At 42.9% G+C, this 22,545-nt stretch overlaps 1 protein-coding gene across 3 annotated transcripts in view; it reads right to left on the reverse strand.

Moving 5' to 3' along the window:
- Nucleotides 1-22,545, reverse strand: part of LOC126260917 (BAG family molecular chaperone regulator 3) — a 177,119-nt gene that overhangs the window by 10,638 nt on the left and 143,936 nt on the right. For all 3 annotated transcript variants that reach the window (XM_049958376.1, XM_049958377.1, XM_049958378.1), the window contains one exon: nucleotides 18,416-18,544. In XM_049958376.1, the coding sequence (XP_049814333.1) occupies nucleotides 18,416-18,544 (129 nt within the window). The remainder of the gene's footprint in view (nucleotides 1-18,415; nucleotides 18,545-22,545) is intronic.

Consider the following 22,545-nt stretch of genomic DNA (forward strand, 5'->3'; position numbering starts at 1 on the left):
AACAGTAGTTTAGCTCATATTATGTAATTTTATTTTTCTCCTTGTTTAAATAAACTAAGATTAAGCTGTGATTTTTATCATACTTGACTTACCTTGTTAACATAAGGAAACTTATTCTTTTCAGGTGCCGGCCGCTGGTGGCCGAGCGGTTCTGACGCTACAGTCTGGAACCGCGCGACCGCTACGGTCGCAGGTTCGAATCCTGCCTCGGGCATGGATGTGTGTGTTGTCCTTAGGTTAGTTAGGTTTAAGTAGTTCTAAGTTCTAGGGGACTTATGACCTCAGCAGTTGAGTCCCATAGTGCTCAGAGCCATTTTTATTCTTTTCAGGTGTACAAAGAAGTGCGCCGCGCGCCCGCTCGTGTTATGGAAAATGGCGTGCCAGCTCGACGGTTATATATCTGTGTGTGTGTGTGTGTGTGTGTGTGTGTGTGTGTGTGTGCGTGTGTGCGTGTGTGTGTGCGCGCGCACGCGCGCGCGCGCTGTGAATTTCATGTCGATTAATACTCTTTGTGTTAGATGTGATTCTTGAGTTTCTCCCAGCGTATTTGATAATCAAAATATCCACGGGTGTACTGCCGGTCTACAGTGTCCAACGGGCACAATATTTCGGCGATCATACATGTCGCCATCATCAGGTGAACTGACGGACTGAGCTCCTGTGAACGTGCCGGCACGGAGATCCGTACACTATGGCTGCTCAGGGGGAACTGGGTTCGGTCGCGGCGGCGGCTGATTTAAATACCCTCCGCCCGCAGCGCGCTCACTCCGCCGTCCGCGCCACGGTCGCGCGGTGGAACAGATTGCGACGGCGTCTGAGATGACGTCGGTGTGATGGCTCTGTCCGCCATGGTCGTCACAACTATACATTTGCTCGATTTACTCTTGATTAACCCAATCGCTGGTTCCCAAGCCTTGCTAAGATTATAGCCACAGTCATCATTTATGAGGTCGTCATTGGTGCGAATTTCGATGGCCTCTCTAACAACGCTGTCCCAGTATCTCGACGTCTGTACCAGAATCCTCGTGCGTTCATACTCCATAGCGTGATTTTCCGACAAACAATGTTCAGCGACCGCCGACTTGCTCGGATACATCAGTCGAGTGTGCCTCTGGTGTTCATGGTGTTGCCGAAATACTAAATGTCTTTTTCCAAAGCTGTTTCACAGAGGAAGACTGCACTGTAGTTCCTTCTCTAGATTGTCGCACAGATGACAAAATAGTAGATATCGAAATAGATGACGGAGGGATAGAAAAACAATTAAAATCGCTCAAAAGAGGAAAGGCCGCTGGACCTGATGGGATACCAGTTCGATTTTACACAGAGTATGCGAAGGAACTAGCCCCCTTTCTTGCAGCGGTGTACCGTAGGTCTCTAGAAGAGCATAGCGTTCTGAAGGATTGGAAAAGGGCACAGGTCATCCCCATTTTCAAGAAGGGACGTCGAACAGATGTGCAGAACTATAGACCTATATCTCTAACGTCAATCAGTTGTAGAATTTTGGAACACTTATTATGTTCGAGTATAATGACTTTTCTGGAGACTAGACATCTACTCTGTAGGAATCAGCATGGGTTTCGAAAAAGACGATCGTGTGAAACCCAGCTCGCGTTATTTGTCCACGAGACTCAGAGGGCCATAGACACGGGTTCCCAGATAGATGCCGTGTTTCTTGACTTCCGCAAGGCGTTCAATACAGTTCCCCACAGTCGTTTAATGAACAAAGTAAGAGCATATGGACTATCAGACCAATTGTGTGATTGGATTGAAGAACACCGTCAGCTGGCTTGCGGAGTATGGATGTAGATGTAGATGTAGATGTTGAAGAGGCTATTCCAGCAGCCACTGATCGAGAGAACAGGATGCAGCCAGCTAACAGGGTGCAGCCAGCTGCAGAGTGTGGTACACGTTAGAACAAATGATGCCCGTCATCTGGGCTCCTAGATCGTAGTTAAGTCATTCCAGTGACTGACAGAGAAGGTTCAGAATACTAGCCTTGTGCATGATGTTTCAACAAAGCTCACAACCTACAGCATTGTCACCAGAACCGATCATGGCCTTTTGTTTCTGAGTAGACTGGAGGGACTGAACCAGAGACTTTGAAGGTCATGTGACAAGCAAGGCTGCAACTTCCTGCACTTGCACCATAGGGCTGAGAAATGAAGTATCCCACTACAAGCATCAGGTGTGCACTACACATCTGAGGCTGCCACTCAGGTAGACCACTATGTGTGGGATGAAAACAAGGGTTTTTTAGATTAGACAACTCTCCATCCATCCTGGTTGGATGGTGTAAAAGAGGGGTGAAGGGACCAAAACTGCTTGGCCATTGGTCTCGTCTTCCGAATAAAACAATGCCACAAGGGGGAGAATAAAACAAATGACACATACAACACAAAATGGAAAGAAAGGAGAAACCACAAGAACAAAAGAAGACAAGAAAACAACAGAGAGACACAAGGAACAGTTAGAAGAGAGTAAAACAGGAAAGCGGATTGCAGTGGCTGGCCGGCCACGGGAATAAAAAGGAGAAGCCAGCCACTCTGCAACGCATGAAAACCTTCCCCCTAAAAGCACTAGAGTGGAGGAGACAGAGGGACAAAGGACACATGCAAAAACTTAGATCAAATGATAAAACCCACCCTCAAGAATAAAATGTAAAACTAAAGCTGCTGTTGAGGCGTTGTTGGCCAACACCGAAGTTAGGGTGCTGGGAAAGTTAAAAGTCCGCCACAGAGCAGGTAAAAGTGGGAAATCCAGCAAGAGATGGACGACCGTTATTTGTGACCCACAGCAACACCAAGGTGGGTCCTTGCAACGGAGGAGGTAACCATGCCTTAGCCACGTATGGCCAATGCGGAGCCGACAGAGGACGACTGATTCCCTGCGAGAGGCCCGTATGGAGTACTTCCACACATTTGTAGTCTCCTTAATGACACACGGTTTGTTGTGCGTACTGTTATACCATTCTGTCTCCCAAAGCCGAAAAACCCTGCTGCGTAAGACAGAATGCAGGTCAGGTTCAGAGAAGCCGAACCGGTTACCACGTAGCTTGTTTGGCCAGCCTGTTGGCAAATCCATTGCCTGGGATTCCCACATGACCTGGGGCCCAGACAAAGACCACTGAATGAGTGGACTGTTCAAGGGCATAGATGGACTCCTGGATGGTCACTACCAAAGGATGACGAGGGCAGCACTGGTCAATAGCTTGTAGGCTACTCAAGAAGTCAGAACACAGGAGAAACAACTCACCAGGGCATGAACGGATGTGCTCAAGAGCACGAGACATAGCCCACTCTGCAGTAAAAGCACTGCAGCCATCGGGCAAGGAATGCTATTCAATATGTCCTCCTTGGACATATGCAAAGCCGACGTGACCATCAGCCATTGAACTGTCAGTGTAAACCACTTCATGGCCTCGGTACTTGTCAAGAATCGACAGGAAGTGGCAACGGAGAGCCATGGGTTTAACTGAGTCCTTAGGGCCATGTCATAGGTCCAGGCGAAGCTGCGGCCTGGGTGTATGTGAATGGGCCCTCAAGTATAGGTGCTGAAGGCAAGGACTCCAATTCGGATAGAAGGGATTGGATGCAAACTGCAATTGTAAGCACTGACCTGGGCTGCTGATGCGGGAGATGAACCGCTGTGGGTGGGAAAAGGAGACGGTGATTCGGGTGTGCAGAAGAACTACGTATGTGTGCTATGTAACTGGTGAGCAGTTGCGCATGCCTAAACTTCAATGGAGGGACCCCAGCCTCCACCAGGACGCTGGTCACCGGACTCGTCCTAAAAGCTCCTGTGGCTAGTCAAACGCCACAGTTGAGTAAATGCAATGCTGATGGCGCTGCCAAACCATAAACCACACTCCCACAGTCAAGGCGGGACTGAACAAGGGCTCTGTAGAGCTGGCAGCAGCGTAGAGAGATCTGCACCCCAGTTGGTGTCGCTCAGGCAGCAGAGGGCATTTAGATGCTGCCAGCACTTACACTTAAGCTGACAAAGGTGAGGAAGCCAAGTCAATTGAGTGTCGAAAACCAGTCCTAAGAATCGATATGTCTCCACTACAGTGAGTGGATCGTCATTAAGGTAAAGTTCTGGTTCCGGATAAACGGTACGACACCGACAGAAGTGCATAAAACACGTCTTTGCAGCCGAAAACTGGAAACTGTGGGCTAGAGTCATGATGGCTCCCTGTAGGTGCCGCTCAGCAACACCAGTACTGGTGGAGCAGTATGATATGCTGAAGCTGTCTGCATACAGCGAAGGTGAGATGGACTGCCCTACAGCTGATGTTAGACCATTAATGGCCACTAAAAGTATAGATACACTCGATACAGAGCCCTGCGGGTCCCCATACTCCTGGATATGGGGGCAACTATGGGAGGCACCAACTTGGACATGGAAAGTACGGAGCGACAGGAAATTTTGGATAAAAATTGGGAGCGGGCCTCGGAGACCCCACTCGTATAATGTGACAAGGATATGATGTCGCCAGGTCATGTCATACGCTTTTCATAAATCAAAAAATATGGCAACAAGGTGTTGGAGTCTGGAAATGGTTGCCTGGATGGCAGACTTGAGGGACACAAGATTATCAGTGGTAGAGTGACCCTAGCGGAAACCATCCTGGTATTAAGCCAGTAGGCCACGTGACTCCAGGACCCAACCCAGCCATCAACACACCATACGTTCCAGCAGCTTACAAAAAATGTTGGTGAGGCTGATGGGCCAATAGCAATCCATATCAAGCAGGTTTTTATCAGGTTCTAGCAACAGTATGATGGTGCTCTCCCGCCATTGCAATGGAAAGACACCATTGCACCAGATCCGGTTGAAGAACGATGAGGAGATGTCGCTTGTTTTCAGACGAGAAATGTTTAAGCATCTGACTGCAGATCCAATCTGACCAAGGAGCTGGGTCGGGGCAATGAGCAAGGGCACTGAGGGGCTCCCATTCTGTGAATGGGGTGTTATACGGTTCACTGAGGCGTGCAGTGAACTAGAGGACTTTCCCTCCCATCTGCCGTTTGGGAATGCAAAAAGCTGGGGGGTAATTTTCCGATGCAGATACTCGAGCACAGTGCTCGGCAAAGTGCTTGGCAATTGTGTTTGCATTGGTAGATAACATGCCATCGATGGTAATACCAGGGACACCTGTTGGGGTCTGGAACCCAAAAACACAGCTGATCTTCATCCAGACTCGGTAAGGTGACCTATGGCACCCAATGGTCGAGACATGCCTCTCCCAACACTCCTGTTTCCGACTTTTGATAAGCTGACGAACTCAGGCACGGAGCCGTTTAAAGGCAATTAGGTGCTCTACGGAAGGGTGCCGCTTATGTCGCTGTAGAGCTCGCCGACACTCTTTAATTGCCTCAGCGACTTCCCGCAACCACCAAGGCACCAACTTTCACCAGGGGCACCCAAAAGAACAAGGGATCGCATTTTAGGCCGCAGAAACAATCGTTGTAGTTACCTGCTGAACCACAACATCGATGGCGCCATGTGAGGGAGATTCAACAGTGGCAGCAGAGGTGAAGGCTTCCCAGTTTGCTTTGTTGAAAGCCCATCTGGGTAGGCGCCCGTGGGCATAACACCAGGGGAGTGAGAGGAAGATGGGAAAGTGGTCACTACCACACAGGTCGTCAGGTGCTCTCCAGTGGATAGAGGGAGAAGTCCTGGGCTGCAAAATGATAAATCAATGGCCGAGTAACTACCATGAGCCACAATGAAATGTGTGGCGGCCCCAGTATTTAAGAGTCAGAGGGCAAACTGAGACAGTAAAGTTTCGACATCTCTGCCTTAGCCAGTATGCACGGTGCCACCCCACAAGGGGTTATAAGCATTAAAATCTCCCAAAAGTAGGAAAGTTTTATGGAGTTCAGCAATCAGTGAGCCAATATGTTCAGGGGTACTGCACAATCTGGAGGAAGATATACATTGCAGACAGTTATTTCCTGCATCGTCTGTATCCTGACAACCACAGCTTCAAGAGGGGTTTGAAGGGGCACAGGCTCACTACGTACAGAGTTCAGGATACAGACGCAAACTCCATCTGACACTTTATTATATTCACTACAGTTCTTGTAATATCCCCTGTAGCTGCGAAGAGCAGGGGTCCGCAATGCCGGGAAACAGGTTTCCTGGAGGGCAACGCAGAACGCAGGTGTAAAGCTTAACAATTGCTGTAGCTCAGCCAGGTAGCGGAAAAAACCACCGCAATTCCACTAGGGGATAATAAGATCGTGAGGCTGGGAAGGCATGGAATATTCAATGAGGCAGTTTACGTCTCAGGGTCACCTGCTGCCACCGACTATTTTGGCTCTGAGCACTATGGGACTTAACTTCTTTGGTCATCAGTCCCCTAGAACTTAGAACTACTTAAACCTAACTAACCTAAGGACATCACACACATCCATGCCCGAAGCAGTATTCGAACCTGTGACTGTAGCGGTCGCGCGGTTCCAGACTGTAGCGCCTAGAACCGCATGGCCACTGCGGCCGGCCCACCGACTTTTTTCCTGAGCCGTCTATATCCATTGTGTCTGAGGGTCCGGCGAGATCTAGGTCCTCAGCAGACGCCAAAATCTCCACCCCATCCTCAGACACAGAGCTTGTAGATAGCGGTGGTGTGGGTGCCACCGCAATTCCCTTGGTCTTGGGTGTCTTCTTTTTGGGTTTCTCTCACTGCTCCTTGGGTTTTTATTGCTGGGAGGGCTTCACTGATTCAGTCTCAGGGACTGAGGATGATTGTGAACTCGCTTCTCCAGCTGATAAGTGGGGACAGACATCCCCGATGGTTGGGGGGCAGTGCTCCCAAGGTATGTGGTATGGGAGCAACAGGGAGGGAAGTGCCCCCCACCATCAAGGGGGCAGATGTAATCTTCTGGCTCTGAGAGCCAACTCGAATTTGTGGAACTGATAGGGCTACAACTGTTCTCGTAGTGGTGGTGTTAAGAGGTGGTCATAGCCGCAGGATGAAGATGCTGAAATTTCCTCTTAGCCTCAGTGTAGGTCAGCCAGTCCAGGTTCTTATATTCCATGATTTTCCTTTCTTGCTGTAAAATCCTGCAGTCTGGTGAGCATGGGGAATGATGCTCTCCACACCTGACATAGATGGGAGGCAGGGCACACAGAATATTGGGATGCAAAGACCATCCACAATCTAGACATGTGACGCTGGAAGTATTGCAGGACAACATATGGCTGAACTTCCTGCACTTAAAAGCACTGCATTGGGGGAGGGGTTTATGGCTTGACATCACAGTGGTAGACCATCACTTTAACGTTCTTGGGTAATGTGTCACTCTCAAAGGCCAAGATGAAGGCACTGGTGGCAACCTGATTATCCCTCGGACCTCTATGGATGCGTCACACGAAATGAACACCTCGGTGCTCTAAGTTGGCACGCAGCTCGTCGTCGTCAGACTGCACAAGAAGGACCCTGTGGAATATAATACCCTGGACCATATTTAAACTCTTATACGGCATGATGGTAACAGAAACAACCCCCAGCATGACACAAGCGAGTAATGCCCATGACTGGGCAGAGGATGCCATTTTTATCAAGACTGACCCTGACCGCATTTTGGACAAGCCCTCCATCTCTCCAAACTTGCCCTCTAAATGCTGAACAAAAAAACTGAGGCTTCACTGAAACAAAGGAGTCCCCATCAGCTCTCATACATATGAGGTACTGGGGTGAAAAGGTCTGCTGCCATCCTTAGCCTGGCGCTCCTCCCATGGTGTGGCCACGGAGGGGAATGATTTAGGGTCGTACTTCCTTGAGTTGTACTGACACATGGAATGCTTAAGAGACTGCTGGTGTGTGATCACCACCAAGTGATGATGTGGTACGCTTTATCACGCGTCATCCACCCTGATGCCACCCACTCTGACCAGGGGCCCTCCCTATGGGCGCCACGCAGCCGCAGCAAAGGCCACCTGGCAGGATGGCCATTGCCAGGAGTCCCGATGCCCCAGGGTGCTAGGCATCTACTCCTTGCCATACGTGGGGAGCTAACAGCGCAGGCATCAGCAGAGTAATCCCTGTGTGGTCAGGGGGCTACAACTGACAGGGTACATGGAGGCCCCACAACAGACTGGCTGCCGTGCTGGATATCAGGTACAACCAAGGAAACAGGTCCATTGTCATTGTCAGTGCAGAAAAAGATACTGCACAATGGATGGAGGAAAATGCACCCAGGAGGGAGACCTCACCCAACAGCTGGAGACTGAGCAGAAGTGCAGATCCACGTCAACGAATGATGCGAGGGGACTCAGCGCATGATGGACACAATGCACCATGTAAGACACCCTTCCCCAATTGGCTCACTCTTTGGGAAAATTTGGAAAAATGGAGGTCAAACCCGACAGGAGACCATCACATAAAGGCCGAAATGTGTGAGACTCCTTTTAGTCGCCTCTTACGACAGGCAGGAATACCTCGGGACTATTTTAACTCCCACACCTGCAGGATGATCCAATCCTCATAACAACAGCTGCAGGTGACACAGAAGTGTAAGTGTAAGGTAAAAAAATATAATGCCTCCTACGTGTGAGAGTATTAAACTCGTAGTAGTCAACTGCTGAAACTTTTGCAATGAAGTGCCACGAGTTAGAAGCTCTCCTGGAAAGTAGTGAAGCTCACATAATGCTAGGTACAGAAAGCTGGTTGAAACCTGAAATAGATGGTAGTGAGATTCTTGGGGAAAATTTGGATGTATATCAAAAGGATAGGCTAATGAGAAATGGAAGTGGTGTATTTGTGGCAATTGACAAGAAACTCAGATCCACTGAAATAGAAACTGAAGCTGCATGTGAGATTGTTAGGGCAAGAGTCAGTATAGTGTTGGGCATAAAATGATAATTAGATCCTTCTATCACCCACCAGGCTCATCTCCTGATGTAACCAAAAACTTTAACAGGAAGCCTCAGTTCACTTGTAGGCATGTTCCCCAATCATAATGTAATCACTGGTAGAGACTTTAACAGGGTGTTACAATTTTTCCCTCTTGAAAATTCGCTTTTTTCACACATCTACCGTATTTACTCGAATCTAAGCCGCACTTCTTTTCCGGTTTTTGTAATCCAAAAAACCGCCTGCGGCTTAGAATCGAGTGCAAAGTAAGCGGAAGTTCTGAAAAATGTTGGTAGGTGCCGCCACAACTAACTTATGCCGTCGAATATATGTAGCGCTACACAGGCATGCTTTGCAAGCACAAAGATAAATACTGGCGCCAAAACCTCTGCGTCAGTGAATAAATTAAAAAAAGGTGGAAGACGAGCTTTTTTTCTCCGCCCCGAGTTTCGACCACTGCCTTTTCATACATTATCCAACGAAGTAAATACAAATTCCGTATTGTTCATCTTCGAATGTAACAGCATTTCAATGGGCTACGAAAATCCGACTGGCGAGACTGGGATGTTTGTCAATATGGCCAACTCTACGTTCTGAATTTTTTTCTACCTGTGAGAAGAGATGGTTGCTAATAGGAACTTTTATGAATTTTGAATCACATGCAGTATTCTCTTCACCATAAGATTAATACGAATATAAACATTTTGCCATGTATTCTTTCGTGTTTGCTGCTATGTCATTTAAATCCTGTCTGCCTAATAAACTACGAAACTAGTGTGAGACAACAGCAAACGCGGAAGAATATACATACCATGTCATGTTTATATTCGTATTATTCTTATGCCTAGTAGTGATACAGTCAGAAATGAAGCACGGCACTTGACTATATTTTTAAATCTAAGATGACTCTAATTTCTGTGCAGAATGTAATGTACTAAAGAGGCGTCTGCAAAGATTTTCAAACGGAGAAAAATTTCCGCTAAACTCTCGTTCAGAACATCATCTGTCATACGCAGTCTATTCTTTGGTTCCTGTTGATCATTATCAAAGAAAGCAGCAGTGTAACTAACAACAAATAGCAGTCTCTTGCTATTGTTTCGTTAATGTGACGATTCTTTTCTCTCTCTCTCTCTCTCTCTCTCTCTCTCTCTCTCTCTCTCTCTCTCTCTCTGTTGCGGCAGTAGCGCGCACACAAAAGCAAGCCATGCCGCGAGCGGCGATAGGGCATAAACACTCATTATCAGAATGCGACAAACAGTGCAGGACACAGTACAGTAACGCATTTTCAGCTTAGAGTGACGTAAACACCTATAACAAAGAGAACAGCACTTATCAGATCAAAGAAAAATAAGCAATCAATTCAAACCAGACGAGGCACGTGAAAAAGGAAGGGTACCTGTATAAATGCGGACGGAGCGCCTGACGCATAGCAATGGCTACCTGGTAAAGCTTAACTGCTAAGCTTACGACTCGAACCAAACTACTGTGGCTGTATCATAATTCATTCGACCTAAATTGTGTCTCATATTACAATGGACCAACTTTGTTTCGATTTGGAGGTGCGGCCTAAAACTTTCCTCTTCCCTTGAATTTCGAGTCTCAAATTTCAGGTGCGGCTTAGATTCGGGAAAGTTTTTTTCCTTGATTTCAATTCTCATTTTTCAGGTGCGGCTTAGATTCGAGTGCGGCTTAGATTCGAGTAAATACGGTAAGTACATTTTTCTGTGTTAAGTGACTTAGGTATACTTTCCCTTGGAGTTGTAAAACCAACCCTTTGAATAATGAAGGTTTTATGCAACACATAGAACTTCCAGACACTTTAGGAAACAAAACTCAGAAAGAAAAAAACATGTTTTGTAACGATCTTTGACATGCGGCAACATTTATACTTCATATTTTTGTATTACTGAAGTATAAACACAAATTCCACCAAATACAGCATGGCAGTTTCCGAAGCATTGAAACTGAGATTGTGATGTGCTTTTGTCAGCCCATTAGAGGTCAGGTCATGTCAGGTCAGGTCATCTCATCTGGCAATGACAGCAGATATTTAGAGCATTTAGAGCATAGAATACTTGATGTAGTCAGCCAATAGTAACATCACTGTTAAGTAGCATGAAAATACAGATAAGGAAAGTTAATGGTTTAAATTAATATTCATACAGTACAGATACAAGTAAAGCTAAGCTTTAACACAACATTGGTCATCAAAAAAAGCAGGATCCTAAGGGACAGTTTAAACTGCAGCAGCTGAAAATTTCTTACGAGCACGATTATAAACTTCACTGCTGTGCACCAAGCATTTTGTGGGTTACCTGGCTGAATACACGTTCAGTCAAGCACTTATTTTTCCACAGAAATGCCAATTACATGAGAAATTGCTCAAGAACTCGCTCGGCACTTTTTTTCTTTTTGAACAACAATTAGGTATGCTTTTTGCCAACATTGTTGCATAATTTATTATCTATGAAAGAATTAAAATAAATATGAAGAATTAACTCTGAAACTTGATCCTTTCTAGTGTGCATTATATATATCGAACACAAATGTATCAGTAAAATTTTGCATAACAGCATAACTGTCTGGTCTTTTGGGCCTGAAATTTTTCTAAGAGGTTGATCCTAACAGCTAAGCTCCGAATGAGATTCCAGTACTCCATAATTTAAAAAATTCATCGCACATTCTCACACTTAATATAGTTAATCTTGTATAAAATGAAACCATTCACAATGTCTTCCCGCAACCTGTAAAGAGCCCCACAGACAAGCAATGGATCGCAGTGATCCATCACATGAAATATTGCCTGCAATTTGTCGCTCATCATAACAGCCCACAAATGAGCAATTTACCAAGCAATTGCAATCAGTATTATGAATGTCACTGTGTCGACAAGTTCTGCTGTGGAAAATGAATTGCAATGGTTAGCAGCAGTTGCAGTTGATTCCATATACCCACTAATACTTGCAAAACATAAATTTAAAACAGACTAGAATTACAGGTTATTAAACTTGTTTTGAAATGCTTTTCTTGGGAAATGTAGGTCATTTTACAAAATGTCTTACATTTTCCACTGACGGCAAATGGGTCCTGTAAACCAATACAATTCGTTTCAGGTTTATTAGCCCTCAGTCCTTTTTTTTATTCACTTGTCATATTGTTTAATTGCAATCTTCAGGACTACACAATTTATTCAATGTTTCTACACAGATGTTAATAGTAGCACTACCGAGTACTACAACTCTTGTTATAAATTGTAAGAAGGAGAATTCGATTACATAAAATGACAAAGAAATTGAAAATAATATGCAATAGATTTGCTCTTAACATTTACATTAAAATGTCCTCTTAACATTACATTACGTATGTATTTCTCTTTAGAAGTTAAAAAATTTAATAACACAAAAATCATAAGATGGAGCCCACTATATTGCGACCATTACTATGAACTTCCCATTGCTGCTACTTCTATAGTACAAGCTCCAAATGCTGCAAATCACTGCAAAATCAAAGGATGTATTTTGTATTACTTCTTAATATAAATGGCATCTCCGGCTTCCACTTCATATGTGACCAATCACATCATAGGAGGCACATGTCGGGCATGTTGTAGCAACTGGTTGCTGATTTCTGGTCGCATGGAAATCCCTGGCAATCTGATGGATTGCACGCAATTTGTGCACGTGATATGCTTGCCCGGGAAGTGTGGTTCTGCAGTTTTGTTTTTGTTTCACTTTGCTCAAGTTGAGTAAGAAATTTACATTAGAACTTACGATTATGCAGGAACCCTGAACAGTCTTTATGAGTATCAGTTCTTACCAGTCAAACTTACAAAAATTTAATTGAAAACTAAAACAACAAAAAATTCCTGGTGTTCTAAAAAATTCCCACATTGTTCCTGGATTAAAAAATTCCCGTGTTTTTCTTAGATTTCCCAGTTTTACTGGAACATATACACCCAGTTCAATCATCCTGCAATTAATTGGGAAAATTGCAGTTTTGTTGGTGCTGGGCGCAATAAGGCATCCTGCGAAACATTACTAACTGCCTTCTGTGAAAACTGCCAGGAACACGTAGCTAGGAACCCCACCCCTGGTGAAAATATATTGGATCTAATGGCAAGAAATATACTTTATCTGGCACCAGTGACTATGACGCGGTTGTGGCAACAATGACTGCCAAAGTACAAAAGACAAATAAAACAAGCAGAAATATATATATATATGTTCAGTAAAGTAGATAAGAAATCAGTAGTGTCATACCTCAATGAGGAACTTGAAACTTTCAGCACAGAATAGGAGCATGAAGAGGAACTATGGCTCACATTTAAAAGAAAAGTTGGCCATGCACTGGACAGATATGTAGCTAGTACAACAGTTCATAAGGGAACGGACCTTCCACAGTATATAGTCACTATGAAGAAACTTCTACAGAAACAGAGATTACTGCTTGAAAGGTGTAAAACAAAGTGTAGGGCTCGAGGTAGAGAGATGCTGAATGAAACGTGCTTGGCTGTCAAGAGACCAGTGTGTGAGGCCTTCACTGTCTACAGTAGCAAATGATACTTCATAAAACCCTAAGAAATTCTGGTCATATGTAAAGGCTGTTAGTGGCACCAAAGTTAGTGTCCAGTCCCTAGCGAATGAGACAGTTGAAACTGAGGGTAAGAAAGCAAAGGCTGAAATGCTTAACTTTGTTTTTAAATGTTCCTTTAAAAAGAAAAATTCTGGAGCATTGCCCCAACGTAATCCTCGTACCACGAAAAAAATGAATGAAATAAGTATTGGTGTCAGTGGTGTTGAGAAACAGCTGAAATCATTAAAATTGAACAAAGCTCCAGGTCCAATGGAAACCCTATAGATTCTATACTGAATCTCCAGGTCCAATGGAAACCATACAGATTCTATACTGAATCTGTGGCTGAGTTAGTCCCTCTTTTAACTATAATCTATTGTGGATCCTTCGAACAAAAAACTGTGCCTAGTTCTTGGAAAAAAGCACAAGTCACACCCATCTACAAGAAGGGTAGTAGAAGTGATCCACAAAACTACTGTCCACTATCCTTCTCATCAATTTGTTGCAGAATCTTAGAGCATATTCTGAGCTCAAACATAATGAGTTATCTTGAACAGAATGATCTCCAGAATATCAACCAGTGTGGATTATGAGAACATCACTCTTGCGAACCCAACTCACGCTTTTCTCATATGACATACCGAAAGCTTTGGACCAAGGCAGTCAGGTAAATGCAGTATTTCTTGGTTTCCGGAAAGCATTTGCTCGGTACCACACCTACACTTGTCAAATGTCCAATCATGTGGGTATTAGGTGAAATTTGTGACTGGATTGAGGACTTTTTGGTAGGAAGGATGCAGCATGTTATCTTGGATGGAGAGTCATCATTGTGGTAACGGTACACATAACTCCAGAGAGTACCGCACCACAGCTGATAAGCCACACTCAAAACACTTGTAGTGCAGCAGCTGTATGGCCTGACAGTACAAACTATACCAAGGTCTGCCAGGGGTTGCAGCTGCCAACCCATGGGCCCGCCTGAGCTAAGGCAGGCAGTTTTGTTCAATGTGCCGAGTTATGTACTGCCAAGTCTAAAAGCTGCATTGTTCATCCGTCATTTCCAAGAGTTAGACTCCGTAGGCCAACTCTGGATTCTTTGTAGGCATTACTCTGAGGCACAGTGACAGGACTTTAATATTTTACAGGGCTTGTAACAATTTAAACATCTAATTATGCTGGACATTTCTCAAGAGGAAGCATCATTTAAGTTGAGTATTTCTTCATTTTAATAAATATCATTTTATAACTAACTGCTGGGAATCTTTCTGATTGACGATAACCTATGCCGCCCTCCAGCATTCCCAACAATTGTCAGATGTTCAGTTGCGCCCCAAGGGAATGTGTTGGGACCCTTGCTGTTCATGTTGTAAAGTAATAACCTTACAGACAATATTAACCTCACACTTTTTGGAAATGCAGTTCTTTGTAGTGAAGTACTGTCTGAAAGAAGCTGAATAATATGCAGTCACATCTTGATAAGATTTTAAAGTGGTGCAAAGACTGACAATTTGCTTTAAATGTTCTGAAATGGAAAATTGTGTACTTTACAAAACAAAAAAACATAGTATCCTATAATACCAATGAGTCATTATTGGAATCTACCAACTTGTACAAATACTTGGGTGTAATGCTTTGTAGGGATATGAAATGGAATGATCACACAGGCTCAGTTGTGGGTAAACTTCGGTTTATTGGTATAATAGTTGGGAAGTGCAATATGTCTACAAAGGAGATTGCTCACAAACCACTCGTGTGACCCATTCTAGAATATTGCTCAAGTGTGTGAGACCCGTACAAATATGACTGACAGGAGATATTGAACATATACAGTGAAGGGCAGCATGAATGGTCACAGGTTTGTTTAAACTGTGGGAGAATGTCGCAACAGAGATACTGAAGGAACTGAACTGGAAGACTCTTGAAGATACACGTAAACTATCCCAAGAAAATCTATTAATAAAGTTCCAAGAACTGGCTTTAATTGATTACTCTAGGAAAATACTACAACCCCCACATATCGCTCACATCAGGATCATGAGGATAAGATCAGAATAATTACTGCACACAAATAGGCATTCAAACAATGATTCTTCCCCTATTCACTACATGAATGAAACAGGAATAAACCCTAATAACTGGTACAATAGCACTTACCCTCTGCCATGCACCTCACAGTTGTTTGTAAAGTGTAGATGTAGATATGTCCTAATATTGTGTCGGATCTCCTTCAGCCTGCTGTAATGCAGAAATCTGAAGTGCCATGGACTCAACAAGAAGTTTGAAGTTCTCTCCAGACATAATGAGGCATAATGCCACTTGGGCCCATGTTTAGAAGTCCTCTAGAGATACAATGAGGCATGATGCCACTTGGGTCCATGGCTTCATTGGGTCTGCACCACATTCGAACTCTTACCATCAGCTCTTACCAACTGAAATCTGCACTCATCTGACCAGGCCATGGTTCTACTGTCACCTACAGTCCCAACCAATATGGCCACAAGCCCAGGAGAGGTGCTGCATGCAATTTCGTTCTGTTAGCAAAAGCACTAATGTTGGTTAGTCTGTTGTCATTAACCCATAACACCAAAATTCGCTGCACCGTCCTACCGTCCTAACAGATACGTTCATCATACCTCCCACATTGATTTGTGTGGTTATTTCATGCAGAGTTGTTTGTCTGTTAGCACTGACAAATTTACGCCACTGCTATCGATCACTAAGTAAAGGCTGTTGGCTACTGCATTGCCCATGGTGAGGGGTAATGCCTGAAATTTAGTATTCTCAGCAAACTCTTTGACACTGTGGATCTCGGAATACTGAAATCCCCAATAAATAAATGGATCATGCCATGCGTCTAGCTCCAACTACCATTCCACGTTCTAAGTCTGTTAATTCCTGTTCTGTGGCCATATCATGCCAGAAACCTATTCACATAAATCACCTAAGTACAAATGACAGTTGTGTATAAAGATATTACAGTGTGCCCTAACTGAAATCGTTTGTTTGTATGTACACCTCTGGCAACGAATTTTCAGCATTAGATTTGTCTTGGAAAAAAGTGGAATTATTTTACTGACTCATTGCAAATGGCAAATGGTACTTTTCACTTGTGGTTGAAACTAATCTTTGAAAACAGATATTTTGCAGCAGCTTTCAAACTTTAGCAACTGCCCAAATAAGCATTATCGAATTACTTTAAGGACTGCAAAATTGCCCTCAATGGTCCACTTCTGACACGATCAGAGAGCAGAAGTAATAGATTCATCATGTCTGTCAATTATACCTGTCAGCTACTCCTGAGATGAATAAATCAGAACTAGATGCTTGAAAAGGCAAGAAATGAAGAATCATTGCAGCGACAAGACAGAACTTTAAGTAGGTGATGATGGAAAAGTTGGCTGGAAATCAGTGTTTTCAATTCAAATCCTGCAGCACACTGGGATTTTTAACAATTCTTTGTGATAGTGCCTGGACAAACTCTACTGTGTCAAGAATAACAGCTGCACCATGGTTAACATTCCACAGAAAACTGCACTTTCTTAACCTGTATTTGTTAACCAAGCTGAGAGAAAAGGTCACCCATATTCTGACCATGCCTTGTATATCAACTGTGTTAAACCAACTTTCTTGTTAATGAATATTTTCTTAATGAATATTTTCCGTTCTCCCTCATCTTGTTTTTAATGTCTATGTATGATGACTACGTTTACAACACAGTGTCACCTGAAAATTTGACGTTTACATAGACTAGAAGAGCTGATTCCACGTTCAATAAAGAAGTTGTTAAAAATGACAAGGAGTATATACAGTCAAACTTTGTTTACACCATGTTTGAAGTGTTGTGTTACTCATAACTGTATTATGTACAGTAAAATATACAATGTTCTTGTATAGGGATGTTGATTTTCCTCAGTTTGTTATTGATACTAGAGCTGAAGGGTGGATAATTAAGATGGTGAGGTGATGAACTCAGGTAATGCAGCGCTGTCCTGGGCGACTATACTACTGGAGTCTTTTTTATCCATGCCTTTTCCAATTACTTGCAGTTGGCTTTACTATTTATGTGGTGCCATCTACCCAGCTAGTAGGCATCACCTTCACTAAGGCATACCTTCTTCATATCACTTCGGATATTTATCAACCAACTGGTCTGACGCTGTAGGTTTGTAGTTAATTGATACTGATGGAGCTGGCACCTAAATGAAGATCCCTGTGGGTGCAGCAAGTGAAATTTTGAACATCGCCAATAATACGATAAGCTGACCAATAAAGAACCTCCAGGCCGCTGACCAATGGAGATCACCAGGACAGTGTTATAAGCGGCAGGCTCCTGGGAACCAGTCTTCTAGTTCGAGGTTAGTTCCGTGTTGCTGGATGGTGCCGAAAATTCCATACAGCTGTTAATAGCTCACTCTAACAGCAAACATTCAGTGTACATAGACACATGTCCATGTCTGCCCTCCCATTATAGGTAGCCATGGCTGCAGTAAGTTGTCAACAACATAGCAGTTCTTCAGCAAACAAGCTGAGTAAAATATTATTTTACTGTAAGAAATACTGCAACCAATCACAAATTTTCTTGAAATGATTTTATTATAGCATTAATTGTTTCAAGCCTGAGCCCATCGTCAGATGCTAAGGCTGACTTCCTTGTAAGTTTTACATTTGTGTCCTTTGCTACGTATGCATTTTTTACTGTTGTTCTTGATGTTCACTTTGATATACTGAGGAATCACTTTTTCAGTTAGACACTTTTTGTTCAACACTATAGCAAGTATTATTTTCATTAATCGAAACTTGCACTTTCTGGAGTCAGGCACAGTTCTCTTTACTTGACAAGGTAATAACGACTTTTTTTAATGTATTTTGGTTGGAGAACACTGCAGCCGTTTTCATAAATTACACTGTAGGAAATACTGTAGCCAGTACTTACTAAAAAATAACTTCAGTGCTCATTAAACATGTACAAAAACTGTAACTTACTTTGGGGTTTCTTTCCTTCCTTTGAGTCTGCGTGACTGTGGCTTCTCAGAAGGTTTCCTTCCAGGAGTTGGTGACACAGCTGGAACCTCTGGTGGTGGTGGAGTAGGCCTGGATTGTGGCTGGGGCATTCTGCCAAAATGTATATGGTAAGAGTCATTGTAACTAGTAGTATAGATATGTGTGACAATCACTGTCTACAAAGAAACAAGTACACAGCTATTTCAATTCAACATGCTATTTCTCAAAGTAACTGGATTGCTTACTAACTACGAGGGTGAATCAAATATAAAACACAATTTTTGTTTTACATGGCTTTTTAAAAATGAAGAGTGGCATGATCTCCACTAATTGTTGCTTTCATTTCCACTGATTTTTACCTATAGCTAAAATGCTATCATGCCATTTCTTTAATCAGAATCGCAATGTCAGAGCAAGAGGTAATTTCATCTGGTGCACAATGCATTATAATCAAGTATTGCATTATAATCAATTTTCTCACAACAGAGGGCATAAAAATGCCCGAAATTCTGAAAAGACTTGCGGCACAGTTCGGGTACAACACCCTGAGAAAGACTCACATGTATGCATGGTACAAACAATTTTCACGACGACAAGAAATTGTTGAGAATACAGCACACAGATGTTACCCACGGACTGCATGACTAAGACGAATATTCACACTGTTAGCTGGTCTGTTGAAGATGATCCCCAAATAACAGTTGCTGAAATTGGTACTGATGTTGGCATAAGCTACGGTAGTGCCCAACAATCATTAATGATAACCCTAGATTTCATGTAGTGTCCACATGGTGGGTCATCTTCTAAACGTTCAAATGTGTGTGAATTCCTAAGGGACAAAACTGCTGAGGTCATCAGTCCCTAGACTTACACACTACTTAAACTAACTTATGCTAAGAACAACACATACACCCATGCCCAAGGGAGGACTCGAACCTCCAAAGGGAGGCACCATGCAATCCGTGACATGGTGCCTCAAACTGCACAGCCGCTCTATGTGGCAATCTTCTTCTCACTGCAGAAAAAAAAAAAATAATCATTCTGAGGTGTGTAAATGGCTACCAACACACTACCAAACTGAACGGGAACATTTTTTGCAATGGACTGTGACCTGCTATGAAACATGGGTACAGCATTACATCCCAGAAAATAAATAATTTGTGTTTGTGTGTTTGTGTGTGTGTGTGTGTGTGTGTGTGTGTGTGTGTGTGTTGTGTACGCGTGTCCCCCTCGTGGCACAAAATGGACAAATCTGCACCCATCGAAGCAAGAAAACTCTCTCTCCGCATTGCCAACTTTTAGTGCAAACAAAACATCCATATTATTAGAAAAGTCGTGCATTTTCAATCCGGGATGGATCAAGATCCCCAGCAATGCTCGACCTCACACAGCTAGCTGAACTCAACAAAGAATTCAGGAACTTTTGGGACCACTCTAGAATATCCTTCCTATAGTCCAGACTTATCACCCTGTGACTTTCATTTGTTTGGACCACTATAGGAACACAGATTTGATGATGATGGCACTGTCAAAGAGTTCATGCACAACTGGCTGCTGTCACAGCCACATTCATCTTACAAAAATGGGATCAAGAAACTGCCTATCCTCTGGGAAAAATGTGTTTCCCTTTAGGAGACTGTATAGAAAAACAAGTCTTATGCAGGAATTTTTTTGAAGCTTGAACAAAAACATTAAAACAAAGTCCGCTTTATATTTGATTCACACCTGTGTGTTTATGGTGTAAGGGAAAAATAACAAAAGTGTAAAAATATTCATTTAATTTACTAATATAAGTTTTCATTTCTTGTCAGTTATAACGATTACAGAGGAGTACTGCACTTACTATAGTTATCAAGGACATATGTTTTTATTAGTCTTTATTTTATAAATGCGAATATGTAACTGTGACTGTTCTTTCGAGGCATGGCTAGTTCTAATTCCCCGTCTAGTAGGTCTGATCTGCATTTTGAGGGATGAATCATACAGAGAAAGACTCTTAACACTGATCATTTACCTTTGTTACCGAATTTGCCAGCTAACTCCATTTCTCCTTACTTATTGCTCGCATTGATAGAAATTATGCAGAACACTAGTGACATAAACTCTAAATACTCTTGTTATGAATCTCAGAAATCTGTTTCACTATCCATGAAAGAAAAGAATTTAAATCTGTACTTCATTTCTTTTATGGGTTATTACATAGTCTGTGGAATTAAGAAAATGAAGAACAACACGCCTGAGTTTGTCAACAAATAGTATGAAACATATCGACATTTAAATAAAGTTACAGGAATAAAGTTAAAAGGCTCCATTAGACAGTCCCTCACCAAAGTACAGCTGTAAGACTCAAGAAGTTCATTGTACTTCAGTTAGTTTAAGTGAGAAATAAATGTTCTTGTAGTCAGAAGTATTTTGCTACAAAGACTGCTCCCATCTGAGACTTAACAAAATTTAGGGAAGGTAATTAAAATGCAGGTTCCAGATAGTTGCACAATTTAAAAAAAAAATGATAATGACAATTTTTTGCACTTAACTGTTTTTTCTGTCAACTATTTTAGTATTTTCTTATCTCTGAAATGTAAATTTAAGAACATTATGTATGTCAAAAAGGGGGTAACGCTAGCTGCATCCATGATGACAGAGAACAACTCAGGGAATCCTACCAGTTTTGGCTGGGTATTGGTTTGGTGAATACAAGGTTCCTGAACCAGGGGCTGATGAGTGCTCTTTGTAAGGTCTGCGCATGTTTCAGTAATCACCGTGTGGTACAAAGTGTAACAGGGAACAGGGATCTAGGCTTAACTGTCTGGATCATGAAGATGGTAAAAATAAATATATCAACCTCAAGGAATGTTATGGGCCATTGGAAAAGGAAGCTGTGAGGCTAGGGTATTTGCAGCAGTATTCCAGTTACACTGGGCTTGTCCAGTTAATTGGGCTCTGTCTGTATCAACCAACTTTCATCTTGCTAGTCTCTCTCGTGGTAACACCATGGTTTCCAATTCCTCAAACAAAAACCCTACCAACAGAATGGGTACACTGTTTAGATGTATTAATACCAATACAATTAAGAGGGTTTTAGCTCCGAAAAGGGCTCTCAACTATAACTGAAAATTAAATGCTTCACCAAGTATCTTTTTGATTATTAAAAAATAGAAAGGGTTATCTATAAGAGGTGTTTTCTTATGTACAAAAAGGCTTCTAGTGCACATAATGTATTCATGTCCTCATGAAGCATGAAGCCCATGCATGTCATGTCATTGGCTTGTGCGAGGAGTGGTGTTTATACTATTGGGCACAATAGTATAACTAGACAGTGGTCAACATGTAGTGCATTGAACCAGCATAGCACATGGCCACTGTTGGTACCAGCAAAAATGCAAAAGTTGCAGAAGTACTTCTTCATTGAAAAAGGCTACTACAAAACTCTTTACCCACACGGGTGGTTGTTAAACTAATGTACAGATTCACAAAGTGCACAGAAACCTAAGTCTGAAAAAATTCATAATACTAATTTGAAAGTCCACAAAGGAAGTGCTAGGTCATTACATGTCTACTATACTGTTGTATTACAGGAGGAGTGAGTGTTAGTGAGTCACATGTTAATATTTATTGGAAGTCCGACTCAGGACTTGACTAACTCACCTAATGTGCCTGTGCAGAGAGGGTCAAAAGATGTCGACTCTTATTCTGACAATATCTGCTTCTTGTCATCCAAGTTAATGTTGGGGTCACATCATGATCTAAGCCCCACCTCTACATTTAATCATCACGCAGGGCCATACGTGACCTGACATCGTCACCCTCTGTCTCCTTCTAGTTGCTGTCAGATCCAGCAGTAACTGTAGTCTGATTAAAATTACTTGATAGTTGGCACCTGTAACTTGCTGCTACAGTGTTGTCACAACTGCTGCCAGCTACCGCTCGGTTATAAGCGACACACAAACACGATGGGTCACTTCACAAATGCTGTTAATGTGTAACGTGGAACAATTGGGGAGGCGGCCACCACAAGGTATGATGAACGAAAGTGGGATATGCTATCTTGACAGTTGATTTTAAGTGAGCAATGACTGAACAGTGACAGACGAAGCATTTTGTAGCCCTGTTTT

This window comes from Schistocerca nitens, chromosome 5 (genome assembly GCF_023898315.1).
Source record: "Schistocerca nitens isolate TAMUIC-IGC-003100 chromosome 5, iqSchNite1.1, whole genome shotgun sequence".
Classification (NCBI taxonomy): Eukaryota; Metazoa; Arthropoda; class Insecta; order Orthoptera; family Acrididae; genus Schistocerca; species Schistocerca nitens.